The 21,923-nt window shown below is 47.8% G+C and overlaps 1 protein-coding gene across 1 annotated transcript in view; it reads right to left on the bottom strand.

Annotated features, from left to right (window-relative positions):
- TALDO1 (transaldolase 1) overlaps positions 1–21,923 on the bottom strand; it is a 54,718-nt gene extending 32,795 nt beyond the window's left edge. The window contains exon 1 of the mRNA XM_038764333.1: positions 21,795–21,923. Within this exon, the coding sequence (XP_038620261.1) occupies positions 21,795–21,891 (97 nt within the window). The 5' untranslated portion in view covers positions 21,892–21,923. The remainder of the gene's footprint in view (positions 1–21,794) is intronic.

Here is a 21,923-nt window from a genome sequence, read left to right as displayed (position 1 = left end):
GGAAAGAATCCCAGGGGACGTTGAGACGAACAGTCGGCGACGCTAAACCCTACTGGTCCCACCTTCCCGACGCTGCTAAGATCCACCCTTTCCTCTCCATCCAAACCGCTACCGCGTTAATACGACTGAATGAAGCAGCGTGGCTCAGCGGAAACGGCCCGGGCTTTGGAGTCAGAGGTCATGGGTTCAAATCCCGGCTCCGCCAACTGTCAGCTGGGTGACTTTGGGCAAGTCACTTAACTTCTCTGTGCTTCAGTTACCTCATCTGTCAAATGGGGATGAAAACTGTGAGCCCCCCATGGGACAACCTGATTACCTTGCAACCTCCCCAGTGCTTAGAACAGTGCTTTGCACATAGTAAGCACTTAACAAATACCATCATTATTATTATTATTATTATGAATAATAGGATCACTCCTCCTGTTCCGCCTGGATGACGGAATATGTATATATGTATATATCCTGTATATATGTATATATGTTTGTACATATTTATTACTCTATTTATTTATTTAACTTGTACATATCTATTCTATTTATTTTATTTTGTTAGTATGTTTGGTTTTGTTCTCTATCTCCCCATTTTAGACTGTGAGCCCACTGGTGGGTAGGGACTGTCTCTATATGTTGCCAACTTGGACTTCCCAAGCGCTTAGTACAGTGGTCTGCACACAGTAAGCACTCAATAAATACGATTGATATATGCTTGTACATATTTATTACTCTATTTTACTTGTACATATCTATTCTATTTATTTTATTTTGTTAGTATGTTTGGTTTTGTTCTCTGTCTCCCCCTTTTAGTCAATGCCATTATTAGTATTAGGGACCGGACCCCAGGACCCTCAGATCCCCCGGCCCGGGCACCGCTCTCTCATGCGAGGCCACTGTTGGGTAGGGACCGTCTCTATATGTCGCCAACTTGGACTTCCCAAGCGCTTAGTACAGTGCTCTGCACATAGTAAGTGCTCAATAAATATGATTGATGATGATGATGATGACGGCATCAGCCTCCTTGCTGACTTCCCAAGCCTCCTGTCTCACCTCACTCCGGTCCCTACTTCACTCTGCTGCCCGGATCATTTTTCTACAAAAACGTTCAGGACACGTCAGCCCATTCCCCAAACAACTCCAGTGGTTGCCCATCCATCTCCACATCAAACGGAAACTCCTCACCACTGGCTTGGAAGCCATCCTCCACCTTGCCCCCTCCTACCTTGCCTCAAATCCGTCAGACAGTGACTCTTCCCGGCCCATCTCCTCCAAGAAGCCTTCCCTGACTAAAGCCCCCTTTCCTCTCCTCCCACTCCCTTCTGCGTCACCCTGACTTGCTCCCTTATCTCCCCTCCCAGCCCCACACCAAATACCTCCAGATCTGTCATTTATTTATTTGTATTGATGTCTGTCTCCCCTTCCTTAGATTGTCAGCTCATTGTGGGTAGGGAATCTGTCTGTTTATTGTTGTATTGTATTCTCCCAAGTGTTTATGCTTAGTACCTTGCTCTGCATTCATTCATTCAATCGTATTTACTGAGCGCTTACTGTGTGCAGAGCACTGTACTAAGTGCTTGGGAAGTACAACTTGGCAACATCTAGAGATGGTTCCTACCCAACAGTGGGCTCAATCAATTAATCATTTCATTCATTCAATCGTATTTATTGAGCGCTTACTGTGTGCAGAGCACTGTACTAAGCGCTTGGGAAGTACAAGTTGGCAACATATAGAGACAGTCCCTACCCAACAGTGGGCTCACAGTCTAGAAGGGGGAGACAGAGAACAAAACAAAACATATTAACAAAATAAAATAATTAGAATAAACATGTACAAATAAAATAGAGTAATAAATATGTACAAACACATATACACACAGTAACTGCTCAATTCATTCATACTTATTGAGCGTTTACTGATCGAGGGACGTTGGCCAACTGACCTCACCCTGATTATCGTGGGTTCTAATCCCCCCGGCTCCACCACTTGTCTGCTGTGTGACCTTGGGCAAGTCACTTCACTTCCCTCATCTGTAAAACGGGGATTGAGACTGTGAGCCCCACGTGCGACAGGGACTGTGTCCAGCCCGATTTCCCTGTTGCCACCCCAGTACTTAGTACAGTGCCGGGCATATCCTAAGTGCTTAATACATACCATAACTGTTATTATTATCTACCCCAGTGCTTTAGTAAGGTGCCTACCATGTGGTAAGTGCTAACAAGTATCATTAAAAAAACAAAGAGGTAGTAAGCCTCTTGTGGGGCCTGTGGTGGCTCAGAGGGAAAGTAACAGCCTTGAAAGGCTGGAGGCCTGGGTTCTAATCCCCTCTCTGGTATGAGAGTTTTAAAAAAGATTGCAAATACCTAGGAGGGTCTAGAATAGATCACCTAAGAGTGCTGAGATAAAATTCCTCTCTTCCTCCCTTCAAGGCCCTACTGAGAGCTCACCTACTCCAGGAGGCCTTCCCAGACTCTCCCCCTCGTCCCCCTCTCCACCCCCCATCTTACCTCCTTCCCTTCCCCACAGCACCTGTATATATGTATATATGTCTGTACATATTTGTCACTCTATTTATTTATTTATTTTACTTGTACATATCTATTCTATTTATTTTATTTTGTTAGTATGTTTGGTTTTGTTCTCTGTCTCCCCCTTTCAGACTGTGAGCCCACTGTTGGGTAGGGACTGTCTCTATATGTTCCCAACTTGTACTTTCCAAGAGCTTAGTACAGTGCTCTGCACATAGTAAGCGCTCAATAAATACGATTGATTGATTGTACATATTTGTCACTATTTATTTATTTTACTTGCACATATCTATTCTATTTATTTTATTTTGTTAGTATGTTTGGTTTTGTTCTCTGTCTCCCCCTTTTAGACTGTGAGCCCACCGTTGGGGAGGGACTGTCTCTAGATGTTGCCAACTTGGACTTTCCAAGCGCTTAGGACAGTGCTCTGCACACAGTAAGCGCTCAATAAATACGATTGATGATGATGAACAAATACCATAATTATTATTTTTTCTACCCCAGTGCTTTAATAGAGTGGGCTAGCTGGGCGTTAGTGGGGTAGAGTATCATTTACAGAACAAAGAGGTGGGCAGGGCAGTTGAAAAGTCAGTCTTGACTTTTTCTTGCTTATAAAAACTGCACAGTCATGGGAGGTGGAGCTTGTGAGAACTGTATTTCCTCCACGGCTTCCAGGGAAATATAGTCCTATACCCATTTATTTCAATTTATATATCTTTTTTTAATATGTGGAACTGATCACTTTGGTTCACCAGGATCCTGGCTCTAGAAAGGACGGTAGGATTGATTGTGGTGGGATCAAACCTGAGAGAACCAGGTTTCTATAATAATAATAGCATTTGTTAAGTGCTTACTATGTGCCACTCTGGGAGGATACAGGCAAATCGGGTTGGACACAGTCCCCGTCCCACTCGGGGCTCACAGTCTCAATCCCCATTTTCCAGATGAGGGAACTGAGGCCCAGAGAATAATACTAATAATGATGGTATTTGTTAAGCGCTTACTGTGTGCCAAGCACTGTTCTAAACCCCGGGATAGATATTAGATAATCAGGTTGTCCCACGTGGGGCTCACAGTCTTAATCCTCATTTTACAGATGAGGGAACTGTGGCCCAGAGAAGTGAAGTGACTTGCCCAAAGTCACGCAGCAGACAAGTGGCGGGGCTAGGATTAGAACCCACGACCTTAGATTCCCAAGATCGTGTTCCTGCCACTAAGCCACGCTGCTTCTCTAGGTGAATAAAAATTACAATAATGGTATTTGTTAAGCGCTTACTATGTGCCAAGCACTGTACTAAGCACTGGGGTGGATATAAGGTGAACAGGTTCATTCATTCAATCGTATTTGAGCGCTTACTGTGTGCAGAGCACTGTACTAAGCGCTTGGGAAGTACCAGTTGGCAACACATAGAGTCCCTACCCAACAGCGGGCTCACAGTCTAGAAGGTTGTCCTAGGTGGGGCTCACATTCTCCATCCCCATTTTACAGATGAGGTAACTGAGGCACAGAGAAGTGAAGTGACTTGCCCAAGGTCACACAGCAGACAATAATAATAATGGCATTTGTTAAGCGCTTACTATGTGCAAAGCACTGTTCTAAGCGCTGGGGGGATACAAGGTGATCAGGTTGTCCCACGTGGGGCTCACAGTCATCATCCCCATTTTACAGATGAGGGAACTGAGGCTCCAAGAAGTGAAGTGACTTGCCCAAGGTCACACAGCAGACACGTTGGCGGAGCCGGGATTCGAACCCATGACCTCTGACTCCAAAGCCCGGGCTCTTTCCACTGAGCCACGCTGCTTCTCTTCTCAGACAAGTGGCAGAGCGGGGACTGGAACCCATGACTCCCAAGCCGGTGCTCTATCCACTACGCCATCCTGCTCCTACAATTTACTTAGACGCCCCTTTCCGAGACAGACTGGCTGAACCCCGACCACGATGGAAACCAAACCAAACCAAACCGCTTCTGGAAAATCCAGTTTACAGAGTAGAAGCTGAAGGGCTTGATCTCTGCCTGCATTCCCGGCTAAAGAGTTATCAGCTAGGCAAACCTGTTGATGATGCCCCACCTTGGTTTTGGAGAGCAGGGAGGGGCATTCCCCAATAATAATAATAATGAAGGCATTTGTTAAGCGCTTACTATGTGCAAAGCACTGTTCTAAGCGCTGGGGAGGTTACAAGGTGATCGGGTTGTCCCACGGCGGGGGCTCACAGTCTTAATCCCCATTTTACAGACGAGGTAACTGAGGCCCAGAGAAGTGAAGTGACTTGCCCAAAGTCACCCAGCTGACAAGTGGCGGAGCCGGGATTTGAACCCATGACCTCTGACTCCAAAGCCCGGGCTCTTTCCACTGAGCCACGCAGCTTCTCTGTGGGAACAGCTAACCTAGGGAATCTTCCCCTCCCCACCCCAACCCCCCACGCCCTTCAAATTCTTCAGTCAGTCACTGGCCCAGAAAGGAAGCTCATCACCCCAAATTCCTTTCCTTGACACCTCAAAAGTTACACTTCAATCTCGGTTTTTATAATAATAACGACGACGATAATAATTGTATTTACTCCACACACAGAAAGCGCTCAATAAATACTACTGATGTCTATCTACTTGTTTTGCTTTGTGGTCTCTCCTCCTTCTAGACTGTGAGCCCGTTGTTGGGCATGGCTCAATGGAAAGAGCCCGGGCTTTGGAGTCAGAGGCCACGGGTTCAAATCCCGGCTCCGCCAACTGTCAGCTGTGTGACTCTGGGCAAGTCACTTAACGTCTCTGTGCCTCAATGACCTCATCTGTAAAATGGGGATTAAGACTGTGAGCCCCCAGTGGGATAACCTGATCACCTCGTAACCTCCCCAGTGCTTAGAACAGTGCTTTTGCACATAGTAAGCGCTTAATAAATGCCATCATCATCGTCTCTATCTGTTGCCGAATTGGACTTTCCAGGCGCTAGTACAGTGCTCTGCACACAGGAAGCGCTCAATAAATACGACTGATTGAATGAATGAATGGAATTTGTTAAGCACTCTACTATGTGCCAGGCACTTTTCTAAGCCCTGGGGTAGATACAAGCTAATCAGGTGGGACACAGTCCCTGTCCCCCATGGGGCTCACTGTTTTTATCCCCATTTTACAGATGAAGAAACTGAGGCCCAGAGAGGTGAAATGACTTCCCCCAGGTCACCCAGGAGACAAGGGCGCAGAGCCGGGATTAGAACCCAGGTCCTTCCGACTTCCAGGCCTGGGCTCTAGCCACTAGCCCACACTGCTTCTCTCTCATCTCTTGTCTTCTCTTGCTTTGCACATAGTAAGCACTTAATAAATGCCATCATCATTATTATTATCATTCTCTTCCCTCTTTGTAACTATCAATCAATCAATCGTATTTACTGAGCGCTTACTGTGTGCAGAGCACTGTACTAAGCGCTTGGGAAGTACAAGTTGGCAACATACAGAGACAGTCCCTACCCAACAGGGGGCTCACAGTCTAAAAGGGGGAGACAGAGAACAAAACCAAACATACTAACAAAATAAAATAAATAGAATAGATATGTACAAGTAAAATAGAGTAATAAATATGTACAAACATATATCAATCAATCGTATTTATTGAGCGCTTACTGTGTGCAGAGCACTGTACTAAGCGCTTGGGAAGTCCAAGTTGGCAACATATAGAGACAGTCCCTACCCAACAGTGGACTCACAGTCTAAAAGGGGGAGACAGAGAACAAAACCAAACATACTAACAAAATAAAATAGAATAGAATAGATATGTACAAGTAAAATAGAGCAGTAAATATGCACAAACATATATACATATATACAGGTGCTGTGGGGAAGGGAAGGAGGTAAGATTGGGGGGATGGAGAGGAATACATATATACTATCCACGTTCGCATTACACGTACAGATAATGACAGCCAAGAAGGTCACCAGCCCCACTTTTCTTTTTAAATGGCATTTGTTAATCATAATTACGGTGCTCGTTAAACCTTTACTATGTGCTGGGCACTGGACTAAACACTGGGGTGGATCCAAGCTTATCTGGTCAGATACAGTCCGTGTCCCACGCGGGGCTTATAGCCTTCATCCCCATTTTACAGATTAGGGAACTGAGCCCAGAGAAATGAAGTGACTTGCCCAAGGTCACCTAGCAGGTAAGTGGAGGGGCCAGGATTAGGACCCAGGTCCCTATGGCTCCCAAGCCCGGGCTCTTTCCACTAGGCCACACCGTCTCAATTGATTCTAGACTGTGAGCTTGTTGCTGGATTGTCTCTATCTGTTGCAGAACTGTACTTCCCAAGCGCTTAGTACAGTGATCTGCACACAATCAGTGCTCAATAAATACGACAATAAATGAATGAATGAGATTCTGATTCTCCCTGTCTCTGTTCTGCATGGGGCTCACAGTCTTAATAATAATAATAATGAATGAGATTCTGATTCTCCCTGTCTCTGTTCTGCATAGGGCTCACAGTTTTAATAATAATAACAATAATAATAATGATGGTATTTGTTAAGCGCTTACTATGTGCAAAGCACTGTTCTAAGCGCTGGAGAGGTACAAGGTGATCAGGTTGTCCCACCAGAGGCTCACAGTTTTAATCCCCATTTTATAGATGAGGTAACTGAGGCCCAGAGAAGTGAAGTGACTTGCCCAAAGTCACACAGCTGACAGTTGGCAGAGCTGGAATTTGAACCCACGACCTCTGACTCCAAAGCCCAGGCTCTATCCACTGAGCCATGCTGCTTCTCAATCCCCATTTTACAGATGAGGTAACTGAGGCACTGAGAAGTTAAGTGACTTACCGAAGGTCACACCGCAGACAAAAGGCATTCATTCAAAAGTATTTATTGAGCGCTTACTGTGTGCACAACACTGTACTAAGCACTTGGAAAGTACAGTTTGGCAACACAGACAATCCCTACCCAACAGCAGGCTCACAGTCTAGAAGTGGGGAGACAGACAAATAGACAGGCATCAATAGCATCAATATAAATAGAATTATAGATATATACACATCATTAATACAATAAATAGAATAATAAATTTGTACAAATGTAGGCAGCTCTCAGAATGTGAGAGTTGTGTTTCTGAGCTCCTTGTGGGCAGGGATTCTGTTTATTGTTCATTCATTCATTCATTCAATCGTATTTATTGAGCGTTTACTGTGTGCAGAGCACTGTACTAAGCGCTTGGCAAATAAAAGTTGGCAACATATAGAGACGGTCCCTATCCAACAGCGGGCTCACAGTCTAGACGGGGGAGACAGACAACAAAACAAAACATATTAACAAAATAAAATAAATAGAATAAATATGTGCCAATAAAATAGAGTAATAAATCCATACAAACATATATACATATATACAGGTGCTGTGGGGAGGGGAAGGAGGTAAGGCTGGGGGAGATGGGGAGGGGAAGGAGGGGGCTCAGTGTGGGAAGGCCTCCTGGAGGAGGCGAGCTCTCAGTAGGGCTTTGAAGGGAGGAAGAGAGCTATTGTTCTATCATCTCCTCCCAAGCGCTTAGTCCAGTGCTCTGCACACAGTAAGCATTCAATAAATACGATCGAATGAATAAAAACACACGCTTCGGCCCTGCAACATGCACAGAATGATCAATGGTGACGGACGTGTGTCATGAGAAAATCGTCCCCCTTTCTCCCCACAGACGTTCTAGCCAAAATGTGGACTGAAAATGCACAGCATCAAAGGACTGATTGTCCTGGGCTGGGAAAATATTTGGGACCGACGATATTTTCCAAATGTCAGTGAGACAATGTCTGCCTTACATTTCAAAATATTCCACTAAGAAGGGTTGCATGAAGGATGTCACTTGCCATTAGGGAAAGGCTACTGTCACTTCTAAACTGTGAGCCCACTGCTGGATAGGGACCGTCTCTATATGTTGCCAACTTGGACTTCCCAAGCGCTTAGTACAGTGCTCTGCACACAGTAAGCACTCAATAAATACAATTGATTGATTGATTGATTGATTAGGGAAGCAGCATGTCGTGGTGGCTACAGCTGGGGCCTGGGATTCGGAAGGACCTGGGTTCTAATCCTGGCTGCACCACATGCCTGCTGTGTGACCTTGGGCAAGCCACTTAACTTCTCTGGGCTTCAATTACCTCATCTGTAAAATGGGGATTAAGACTGTGAGCCCCATGTGGGACAGGGACTGTGTCCAACCTGACTGACTTGTATCTACCCCAGTGCTTAGAACAGTGCTTGGAACACAGTGAGTGCTTAACAAGTACCATAATCATCATCAATCGTATTTATTGAGCGCTTACTATGTGCTGAGCACTGTACTAAGCGCTTGGGAAGTACAAATTGGCAACATATAGAGACAGTCCCTACCCAACAGTGGGCTCACAGTCTAAAAGGTGGGCTCACAGTCTAAAAGCACTAATACCATAATTATTATTACCATAACGCCAAGCGCTTAGAACAGTGTTCTGTGCAGAGCTTAAGCACTCAATTAATACCATTTGTTGATCGATAACTGACTACTCTCAAAACAATGGGAAGCTTGTGGATATTCACAAGCGAGTTTAAAAATTCCGAGATCATAAATTCAAGGTGGTTTTGCAATCCCTACCATTCATGATTTCACCTTTAATTCATTCATTCAATCGTATTTATTGAGCGCTTACTGTGTGCAGAGCACTGTACTAAGCGCTTGGGAAGTACAAGTTGGCAACATATTAAGCAACAAAATATTCTTCCTCGTCTTCCTGGTTGAGGCCTGGCATATAATACCGTTCTGCATCTTCTAGACTGTGAGCCCACTGTTGGGTAGGGACTGTCTCTATATGTTGCCAACTTGGACTTCCCAAGCGCTTAGCACAATGCTCTGCACACAGTAAGCGCTCAATAAATACAGCTGAATGAATGAATGAATGCACCTACAAGAGGAATTAGTGCTTGCTGTCAACTCACCATGAGAAAGCAAAAAAGAAAAAGAGGAAGCTCAGGGGCCGGGTAATTAGTCAACTTAATATTTAACTCAGATTGATCTCAGATTGAGTTATTGCTCTGCACATAGTACACGCTCAACAAATACGATTGATGATTGATCTGATTCACACTCATTGTGTACTTCCAGGCAATGCTACACTATTTTTAGGCCTCAATGAGTTCACAGTAAGTGTGAAATACAAGGTTTTCAGATAAGTGCCCGGCTCCTCCTTTCTTTAACTATCCAGATAGAAAAAAACCTTCCAAAATCTAATTATTGGACTCCGGAAATGTCATTTCAATACCTTTAAACAAATCAACTTCTCTCAGTTCAGTGAGAAACAAACAAAAAATTGCCTATGTTGGGGGTATGAGTTACACCGAGAGCTTTAGCCTTTCTGGAATGTGGCTGAATTACTCTGTAAAATGAAAAAACGAAACCGAGGGAAAATAGTTGCGGATCACTAGGGAAAGCTCTGTTTTGTGTGGAAGAGAAATGGAATAAGCAAAACGAGTTGGGAGCCTGTCACACAAATGGTGAGCACTACCGCATGAGTCCCTTCTTCTCTGAGCCTCAGTTTCCTCATCTGCAGAATGGAAGAGTCACTTCCTCTTCTCCCTCCTACTTAGACTAAATCATATTTACTGAGCGCTTATTGTGTCCAGAACACTGTCCTAAGTGCTTGGGAGAGGACAATACAACAATAGACGCTTGCGTGGCTCAGTGGAAAGAGCTGGGTTTTGGAGTCAGAGGTCATGGGTTCAAATCCCAGCTCTGCCCATTGTCAGCTGTGTGACTTTGGGCAAGTCACTTCACTTCTCTGGGCCTCAGTTCCCTCATCTGTAAAATGGGGATTAAGACTGTGAGCCCCACGTGGGACAACCTGATCACCTTGTATACCCCCAGCGCTTAGAACAGTGCTTTGCATATAGTAAGTGCTTAACAAATACCATCATCATTATTATTATTATTATGTCTAACCCATCTTGTATTTACCCCAGCGCTTAGTACAGAGTAAGTGCTTAACAAACGCTGGCTGGTTCTTTGTGAGAATAAACACATAATAAACACATAACACACACACACACAAATAAATAGAGAAGCAGCGTGGCTCAGTGGAAAGAGCCCGGGCTTTGGAGTCAGAGGTCATGGGTTCAAATCCCGGCTCTGCCAATTGTCAGCTGTGTGACTTTAGGCAAGTCACTTCACTTCTCTGTGCCTCAGTTACCTCATCTGTAAAATGGGAATTAAGACTGTGAGCCCCCTGAGAGACAACCTGATCGCCTTGTAACTTCCCCAGCGCTTAGATCAGTGCTTTGCACATAGTAAGCGCTTAATAAATGCCATCAAAAAAAAAAACACAACACCATCGCATCTTGATGTTTTCCTCCTAAATATCAATCAAGGGTATTTATTGGGTGATTACTGTGTGCACAGTGCTGTACTAAGATCTTGGAAGAGCACAATACAACAGAGTTAGGAGACACAATCCCTGCCCACAAGGATTTCACAGCCCAGCACTTAGTACAGTGCCTGAAACATAGTAAGCGCTGAAATACCATCATCATTATTATTATTAGAAGTTACGGAACTGAGGATGCTTTAAAATAGTCCACTTTCTCTAGACTGTACACTTGTTGTGGGCGAGTAGCTTGTCTACCACCTCTGTTGTACTGTCCTCTCCCAAGTGCTGAGTCCAGTGCTCCGCACACAGTAAGTGCTCAATAATTACCATTGATTCACTGATTCTAATTACACCCCTGCAAACACCGAAAAAGTCCACTCCTGGTTTCACCAGAGGCCTGAATGATTAAGAAAATAATAATAATAATAATAATAATAATAATAATAATAATGATGGCATTTGTTAAGTGCTTACTATGTGTAGAGCACTGTTCTAAGCGCTGAGGGGCTACAAGGTGATCAAGTTGCCCCACGTGGGGCTCACAATCTTTTAATCCCCATTTTACAGATGAGGTAACTGGCTCAGAGAAGTTAAGTGACTTGCCCAAGGTCACACAGCAGACATGTTGCGGAGTCGGGATTTGAACCCATGACCTCTGACTCCAAAGCCCGTGCTCCTTCCACTGAGCCAAGCTCAACTCCTAAAACATTGAGTCCTCTCCTCAGCCCCCCAACCCTTTTTGTTAAGCACTTACTATGTGTCAGGCACTGTTCTAAACGCTGGGGTAATAATGATAATAATAATGTTGGTATTTGTTAAGTGCTTACTATGTGCCAAGCGCTGTTCTAAGCGCTGGGGTATATACAAGGTAATCAGGTTGTCCCACGTAGGGCTCACAGTCTTCATCCCCATTTTACGGATGAGGTAACTGAGGCCCAGAGAAGTGAAGTGACTTGTCCAAGGTCACACAGCAGACAAGCGGCGGAGCCGGGACTAGAACCCAGGTCCTTCTGACTCCCGGGCCTGGGCTCTATCCACTGGACCACACTGCTTAAGTGCTTGCTACATTCATTCAATTGTATTTACTGAGCGCTTACTGTGTGCAGAGCACTGTACTAAGCGCTTAGTACTACATGCCTGACACAGTACTCAGCACTGTACTGCACTCATGTTAATGGTAGAACTAGGCATCTACATTGCAAGCTCCTTGTGGGCAATAATAATAATAGTAATAATAATAATAATAATAATAATAATGTTGGTATTTGTTAAGCGCTTACTATGTGCAAAGCACTGTTCTAAGCGCTGGGAGGAACACAAGGAGATGAGGCTGTCCCATGTGGGGCTCACAGTCTTAATCCCCATTTTACAGACGAGGGAACTCAGGCACAGAGAAGTGAAGTGACTTGCCCAAGGTCACACAGCAGACATGTGGGGGAGGCGGGATTCGAACCCATGACCTCTGACTCCCAAGCCCGCGCTCTTTCCACTGAGCCACGCTGCTTCTCGGGCAAGTAATGTGTCTACCAACTCTGTTGTACTGGACTCTCCCAAGCACTTAAAATAGTGCTCCACACATAGTAAGTGCTCAGAGAAGCACAGTGGCTCAGTGGAAAAGAGCCCGGGGTATGGAGTCAGAGGTCATGGGTTCAAATCCCGACTCCGCCAACTGTCAGCTGTGTGACTTTGGGCAAGTCACTTCACTTCTCTGTGCCTCAGTTACCTCAACTGTAAAATGGGGATGAAGACTGTGAGCCCCACAGGGGACAACCAAATCACCTTGTAACCTCCCCGGCGCTTAGAATAATAATAATAATAATAATAATGATGGCATTTATTAACCGCTTACTATGTGCAAAGCACTGTTCTAAGCGCTGGGAGGATACAAGGTGATGAGGTTGAATAGAAATGAGGTTGAATAGAGGTAGAATAGTGCTTTGCACATAGTAAGCGCTTAATAAATGCCATTATTATTATTATTATTAATAAATCGTATCGATTGACTGATTGCCCTTCAGTATAGCTGATTTCTGATCTCCGGTGCCACCCCCAAGCCTGGGGGGGCCCTCCGATCCACGCTGTGGAAACTGAGGAAGCAGGGGGCCGGAGAACCCCGAGGCCACACCGTTATGTAACGGGGGAGGTTTCCACATCCTCTGTCAGCGAGCCAAATTTCAAAACTGTTGGGCGACTGCTGGGGCGTTCGGAGTTTCAAAATGGTATTAAATCCCCCCTTCCCCCTTTTTTTTCCAAAAAAGAGCAGAACTGCTTTCACGATGCAGTAGCCTATCACTCGCCGAAAAGAATGAATGTTGCTCTTCAAATTTGTGATTTTATCAGAGAAGCAGCGTGGCTCAGTGGAAACAGCGCGGGCTTGGGAGTCAGAGGTCATGGGTTCAAATCCCGGCTCCACCAATTGTCAGCTGTGTGACTTTGGGCAAGTCACTTCACTTCTCTGTGCCTCAGTTTCCTCATCTGTAAATTGTGGATTAAGACTGTTTCAACGTCCCCCCGTTACACAACCTGATCACCTTTTAACCTCCCCAGAGCTTAGAACAGTGCTTTGCACATAGTAAGCACTTAATAAATGCCATCATTATTATTATTTTTATTATCACTCACGGAAAAGAATCAATGTTGCTCTTCTAATTTGTGATTTTACTGCTGGAAGCATTCCAAGAAAGACAAAACAGGCATGCCTGCTCCGCTTTGCCTGCCTCAACATCAACCAGTGGGGTTTACTGAGCGCTTGCTGTGTGCAGAGCACTAGACTGAACGCTTGAATATGGCATTAAATGGAAATACACTGTAAGCTCCTTGCGGGCAGGTACCATGTCAGTCAATCGTACTCATTAATAATAATGATGGTATTTGTTAAGCGCTTACTACGTGCCAAGCACTGTTCTAAGCGCTGGGGGACATACGAGGTAAGCAGGTTGTCCCACGTGGGGCTCAGTCTTCATCCCCATTTTACAGATGAGATAACTGAGGCACAGAGAAGTGAAGTGACTTGCCCAAAGTCACACAGCTGACAAGTGGCGGAGCCAGGATTAGAACCCAGGACCTCTGACTTCCAAGCCTGGGCTCTTTCCACTAAGCCACGCTGGTACTTATTGAGCGCTTATTGCTTGCAGAGTGTCTACCGTTGTACTCTCTGCACACAGTAAGCGATCAATAAATACAACTGAATGAATGCTCTCCCAAGCGCTTAGTCCAGTGCTTTATACACGGTAAGCGCTCAATAAATACCACTGACTGATTTGGGCTGGTAGGTTCTACGTCGTTTTTGAGATGTACGACTCCAGAGGGTAGGGACTGCATCTAAGTGCTTAGTACAGTGCTCTGCACACAGTAAGCGCTCAATAAATATGATTGATTGATCTTCTAAATGTTGTAACCTCCCCAGCGCTTAGAACAGTGCTTTGCACATGGTAAGCGCTTAATACCATTATTATTATTAATAATAATAATAATAAATACGATTGAATGAATAAGCAGCAGGAAATACTCAAAGCCCTCTCTTCCTCCCTTCAAAGCCCTACTGAGAGCTCACCTCCTCCAGGAGGCCTTCCCACACTGAGCCCCCTCCTTCCTCTCCCCCTACTCCCCCTCCCCGCCACCATACCTCCTTCCCCTCCCCACAGCACCTGTATATATGTAGGTACATATTTATTACTCTATTTATTTCACTTGTACATATTTATTCTATTTATTATTTTATTTGGTTTATATGTTTTGTTGTCTCCCCCTTCTAAACTGTGAGCCCGCTGTTGGGTAGGGACCATCTCTATATGTTGCCAACTTGTACTTCCCAAGTGCTTAGTACAGTGCTCTGCACACAGTAAGCGCTCAGTAAATACGACTGATTGATTGATTGAATGAATGAATGAATGAATGAATGAAATAGATGCCCACATTCATTCACTCAGGCAGTAAAATACAGTTACACTCCACAAGAGAAACTCCCATCAGGGTGCGCTTAGAACGGTGTTTTGCACATAGTAAGCGCTTAATAAATACCATCATTATTATCCAGTTGACACAAAGCTCTTCATGGGGGTCAAAATACATGAAGAGATGTCCTTCACACCTAATAATCGCATACTAGCCAGCTCTGCTGAAGAGGCTTAATCAACCACTCAATCAATGGCATTTACTAAGCGCTCACTGTGTGCAGAGCACTGTACTAAGCGCTTGGGAGAGCACGTTACAGTTAGCGGGCACCATGCCATCTCACAAGGAGCCAAGCCACTTGCCTGCTGTGTGATCTTGGGCAAATCCCTTCGCTTCTCTGTGCCTGTCTCCTCAACTGTAAAATAGGGAAGAAATATGTGTTTTCACTCCTGCTTTAGCCACGCCACTTGCCTGCTGTGTGATCTTGGGCAAATCTCTTCCCTTCTCTGTGCCTGTCTCCTCAACTGTAAAATAGGGAAGAAATACGAGTTTTCACTCCTGCTTGGACCGTGAGCCCCTCTGTCCGGCCTGATTAACTCGGAGCTATCCCAGCGCTTAGAACAGTGCTTGGCACGGAGTAAGTGCTTAAAAAAACAAAAACCACTACAAAAAAATACTGTGGTTGAGGAATATGAGGTGTAACCAGCTCTGGGAAGCAGCGTGGCTCCGTGGAAAGAGCCCGGGCTTGGGAGTCAGAGGTCATGGGTTCAAATCCCGGCTCCGCCACTTGTCAGCTGTGTGACTCTGGGCAAGTCACCTGACTTCTCTGGGCCTCAGTTACCTCATCTGGAAAATGGGGATGAAGATCGCGAGCCCGTGGGACAACCTGATCACCTTGTATTCCCCCAGCGCTTAGAACAGTGCTTGGCACATAGTAAGCACTTAAATACCATCATTATTATTATTATTATACACGTGTACATACACCCCCCCCACCTCCGCACACAAAATATGGGGACCCCTTTTACACAACAAAATATGGGGACCCACACACAGTCCACCCCTAAAAAATATGGGGGGACACATACTTTCCACCCCCAACAAAATATAAGAACCCCCCCCACACTTTCCACCCCCAACAAAATAGGGAGACCCATCACACACCCTCATCCCCAACAAAATATGAGGACCGTCCCAACACACACATAAAACATCGGGAACCCACACACCCTCCGCTCCCAACAATATATGGGGCCTTCTCCACAAACACACACCCTCCACACACACAAAATATGGGGAATCCACACACCCTCCACCAATGAAATGTGGGGACCCCCTCCACACACACACACACACACACACACACACACACACACACACACACACTCCGCTCACACAAAACATGGGGAACTTACACAATATCCATCTCCAGCAAAATATGAGGGACCCCTCCACACACACAAAATATGGGGAAACTACACACCCTCCACCCCCAATAAAGTATGGGGAACTAGACACACACACACTCCACCCCCAAATATGGGATGCCCCCCACTCTCCACAAACACACACACACACACACACACTACACACACACAAAATATAAGAAACCTACACACGTTCCAACCCCAACAAAATATGGGGACCCCCACACAAACACAAAAATGGGGGAACCCACACACACTTCACCACCAACAAAATATGGGGAACCACACAGACACACACACTCCACTCACACAAAATATGGGGAAATCACACACCCTCCACACACGCACACACCCTCCACTCACACAAAATAGGGGAATCAACTCACACACACACACCAACCCTCCAACCCCAACCATGGGGACCCCAAAACCCACCCTCCGCCAACAAAATATGGGAACCTCACACACTCCCTCCACTCCCAACAAACTTTGGGGACCCCAAAACCCACCCTCCACCAACAAAATATGGGGACCTCACACACACACACTCTCCACCCCCAACAAACGATGGGGACCCCAAAACCCACCCTCCATGAACAAAGTATGGGGGCCTCACACACACTCTCCAAGTCCAATGACCTATGGGGACCCCTAAACCCACCCTCCACTCACAAACTATGGGGACCCCAAAACCCACCCTCCGCCAACAAAATATAGGGACCCACACATACACCCTCCAAACCTACAAAATCGGAAAAAAACACCCTTCATCCCACAAACGATGGGGCCCCCAAAACCCATCTCCACCAAACTATGGGGACCTCACACACACCCTCCACCCCCAACGATGGGGACCCCAAAACACACCCTCCACCCACAAACTATGGGGACCCCCAAACCCACCCTCCACCAACAAAAAGCTCTCATCCTATCCCGTCTGGACTACTGCACTAGCCTTCTCTCTGATCTCCCATCCTCGTGTCTCTCTCCACTTCAATCCATACTTCATGCTGCTGCCCGGATTATCTTTGTCCAGAAACGCTCTGGACATATCACTCCCCTCCTCAAAAACCTCCAATGGCTACCGATCAATCTGCGCATCAGGCAGAAACTCCTCACCCTGGGCTTCCAGGCTGTCCATCACCTCGCCCCCTCCTACCTCACCTCCCTTCTCTCCTTCTACTGCCCAGCCCGCACCCTCCGCTCCTCCACCACTAATCTCCTCACTGTACCTCGCTCTCGCCCGTCCCGCCATCGACCCCCGGCCCACGTCATCCCCCGGGCCTGGAATGCCCCCAATCCCTCTGCCCATCCGCCAAGCTAGCTCTCTTCCTCCCTTCAAGGCCCTGCTGAGAGCTCACCTCCTCCAGGAGGCCTTCCCAGACTGAGCCCCTTCTTTCCTCTCCCCCTCGTCCCCCTCTCCATCCCCGTCTTACCTCCTTCCCTTCCCCACAGCACCTGTATATATGTATATATGGTTGTACATATTTATCACTCTGTTTATTTATTTATTTATTTTACTTGTACATTTCTATCCTACTTATTTTATTTTGTTGGTATGTTTGGTTCTGTTCTCTGTCTCCCCCTTTTAGACTGTGAGCCCACTATCGGGTAGGGACTGTCTCTATGTGATGCCAATTTGTACTTCCCAAGCGCTTAGTACAGTGCTCTGCACATAGTAAGCGCTCAATAAATACGATTGATTGATTGATTGATTGACCCCAAAACCCACCCTCCACCCCCAAGAAACGACAGGGACTCCCAAACCCACCCTCCACCAACAAACTAGGGGGACCCCCCAAACCCACCCTCCACCCCTAACAAACTATGGGGACCCCCAAATACACCCTCCATCAAAAAAGGGGACCCCCCCAAACACTTCCACAAGGTCTGAGCACAACCTTCCAACAAAATATGGGGACCCCAAAACCCACCGTCCAACGATGGGGACCCCAAGGCCCACCCTCCAACAAACTATGGGGACCCCAAAACCCATCCCGCACCAACAAACTATGGGAACCTCACACACGCCCTCCACCCTCAACAAACTATGGGGCCCCCAAAACCCACCCTCCACCAACGAAGGGGGACCTCACACACACCCTCCACCCCCAAGCTATGGGGCCCCCAAAACTCACCCTCCACCAACAATGGGGACCCCCAAACCCACCCTCCACCAACAAACTAGGGGGGCCTCACACACACCCTCCACCCCAACAAACGATGGGGCCCCCAAACCCCACCCTCCACCAACAAACGATGGGGACCCCAAAACCCACCCTCCACCAACAAACTAGGGGGACTTCACACACACCCTACACCCCCAACAAATGATGGGGGCCCCAAAACCCACCCTTCACCAACAAGCTAGGGGGACCCCAAAACCCACCCTCCACAAACTAGGGGGACCTCACACACACTCTCCACCCCCAACAAACGATGGGGAGCCCAAAACCCACCCCCCACCAACAAACGATGGGAACCTCACACACGCCCTCCACCCCCGACAAACGATGGGGACCCCAAAACCCACCCTCCACCAACAAGCTAGGGGGACCCCAAAACCCACCCTCCATCCCTAACAAACGACTGCGAGCCCACTGTTGGGTAGAGACCGTCTCTATATGTTGCCAACTTGTCCTTCCCAAGAGGTTAATCCAGTGCTCTGCACACAGTAAGCGCTCAATAAACACGACTGATGATGACGATGGGGACCCCAAAGCATACCCTCCATCAGCAAAACATGGGGACCCCCCCAAACACACCCACAAGACTGTCTCTATATGTTGCCAATTTGTACTTCCCAAGCGCTTAGTCCAGTGCTCTGCACACAGTAAGCGCTCAATAAACACGACTGATGATGACGATGGGGACCCCAAAGCACACCCTCCATCAGCAAAACATGGGGACCCCCCAAACACACCCACAAGACTGTCTCTATATGTTGCCAATTTGTACTTCCCTAGCGCTTAGTCCAGTGCTCTGCACACAGTAAGGGCTCAATAAATACGATTGATGATGATGTTGACGATGATGATGGGGACCCCAAAACACACCCTCCATCAGCAAAACATGGGGACCCCCCAAACACACCCACAAGACTGTCTCTATATGCTGCCAATTTGTACTTCCCAAGCGCTTAGTCCAGTGCCCTGCACACAGTAAGCGCTCAATAAATACGATTGATGATGATGATGATGATCTGAGGAGCACAACCCTCCACCAACAAAATATGGGGACCCCAAAACCCACCGTCCAAGGAACGATGGGGACCGCAAAGCCCACCCTCCAACAAACTATGGGGACCCCAAAACCCACCCTCCACCAACAAACGATGGGGACCCCAAAACCCAACCTCTACCAACAAACTAGGGGGGCCCCCAAAACCCATCCCCCACCAACAAACTGGGGGGGGGGGCCTCCCACACACAGGCCGGGCCAGAAAACCTGCGGCCCACAGCCTCCCCCTCACAACCCTTGGGGACCCCAAAACCCACCCTCCACCAACAAGCTGGGGGGACCCCAAAACCCACCCTCCACCCCTAACGACTGCGAGCCCACTGTTGGGTAGGGCCTGTCTCTAGATGTTGCCAACTTGTGCTTCCCAAGCGCTTAGTCCAGTGCTCTGCACACAGTAAGCGCTCAATTAATACGATTGATGATGATGATGATGGGGACCCCAAAGCACACCCTCCATCAGCAAAACATGGGGACCCCCCCAAACACACCCACGAGGTCTGAGGGGCTCAACCCTCCACCAACAAAATATGGGGACCCCAAAACCCACCGTCCAACGAACGATAGGGAACGCAAGGCCCACCCTCCAACAAACTATGGGGACCCCAAAACCCACCCTCCACCAACAAACGATGGGGACCCCAAAACCCAACCTCTACCAACAAACTAGGGGGGCCCCCAAAACCCATCCCCCACCAACAAACTGGGGGGGGGGCCTCCCACACACAGGCCGGGCCACAAAACCTGCGGCCCACAGCCTCCCCCTCACAACCCTTGGGGACCCCAAAACCCACCCTCCACCAACAAGCTGGGGGGACCCCAAAACCCACCCTCCACCCCTAACGACTGCGAGCCCACTGTTGGGTAGGGCCTGTCTCTATCTGTTGCCAACTTGTACTTCCCAAGCGCTTAGTCCAGTGCTCTGCACACAGTAAGCGCTCAATAAACACGATTGATGATGATGATGATGGGGACCCCAAAGCACACCCTCCATCAGCAAAACATGGGGACCCCCCAAACACACCCACAAGACTCTCTATATGCTGCCAATTTGTACTTCCCAAGCGCTTAGTCCAGTGCTCTGCACACAGTAAGCGCTCAATAAATACGATTGATGATGATGACGATGGGGACCCCAAAGCACACCCTCCATCAGCAAAACATGGGGACCCCCCAAACACACCCACAAGACTGTCTCTATATGCTGCCAATTTGTACTTCCCAAGCGCTTAGTCCAGTGCCCTGCACACAGTAAGAGCTCAATAAATACGATTGATGATGATGATGATGATCTGAGGAGCACAACCCTCCACCAACAAAATATGGGGACCCCAAAACCCACCGTCCAACGAACGATGGGGACCGCAAAGCCCACCCTCCAACAAACTATGGGGACCCCAAAACCCACCCTCCACCAACAAACGATGGGGACCCCAAAACCCAACCTCTACCAACAAACTAGGGGGGCCCCCCAAAACCCATCCCCCACCAACAAACTGGGGGGGGGGCCTCCCACACACAGGCCGGGCCACAAAACCTGCGGCCCACAGCCTCCCCCTCACAACCCTTGGGGACCCCAAAACCCACCCTCCACCAACAAGCTGGGGGGACCCCAAAACCCACCCTCCACCCCTAACAAACGCCTGCGAGCCCACTGTTGGGTAGGGCCTGTCTCTCTATGTTGCCAACTTATCCTTCCCAAGCGCTTAGTCCAGCGCTCTGCACAGAGTAAGCGCTCAATAAACACGATTGATGATGATGATGATGGGGACCCCAAAGCACACCCTCCATCAGCAAAACATGGGGACCCCCCAAACACACCCACAAGACTGTCTCTATATGTTGCCAATTTGTCCTTCCCAAGCGCTTAGTCCAGTGCTCTGCACACAGTAAGGGCTCAATAAATACGATTGATGATGATGATGATGGGGACCCCAAAGCACACCCTCCATCAGCAAAACATGGGGACCCCCCAAACACACCCACAAAGTCTGAGGGGCTCAACCCTCCACCAACAAAATATGGGGACCCCAGAACCCACCGTCCAACGAACGATGGGGAACGCAAGGCCCACCCTCCAACGAACTATGGGGACCCCAAAGCCCACCCACCACCAGCAAACGATGGGGACCCCAAAACCCACTCTCTCCCAACAAACTAGGGGGGCCCCCCAAAACCCATCCCCCACCAACAAACTGGGGGCGGGGGCTCCCACACACAGGCCGGGCCACAAAACCTGCGACCCACAGCCTCCCCCTCACAACCCTTGGGGACCCCAAAACCCAACAAGACACGGGGGGTCGGGGGGGGGTGTCCCCCACGACTCCCTGAGGGCAGGCCGCCGGTCCCCTTACCGTTGAAGTCCCCGGTGTCGGCCACGACGGTGGTGTGCTGCCTCAGCTGCTCCAGCGCCGACTCCATCCTTGCCCGCTTCACGGGAGAGCCGGACATCGTCTGAGGAGAACCGCGGGGGCGCGCGCGCA

The sequence above is a fragment of the Tachyglossus aculeatus genome, chromosome 22 (genome assembly GCF_015852505.1).
Source record: "Tachyglossus aculeatus isolate mTacAcu1 chromosome 22, mTacAcu1.pri, whole genome shotgun sequence".
Classification (NCBI taxonomy): Eukaryota; Metazoa; Chordata; class Mammalia; order Monotremata; family Tachyglossidae; genus Tachyglossus; species Tachyglossus aculeatus.
The sequence above is the reverse complement of the archived record's forward strand: the minus strand, read 5'-3'. Positions and strand labels throughout refer to the sequence as shown.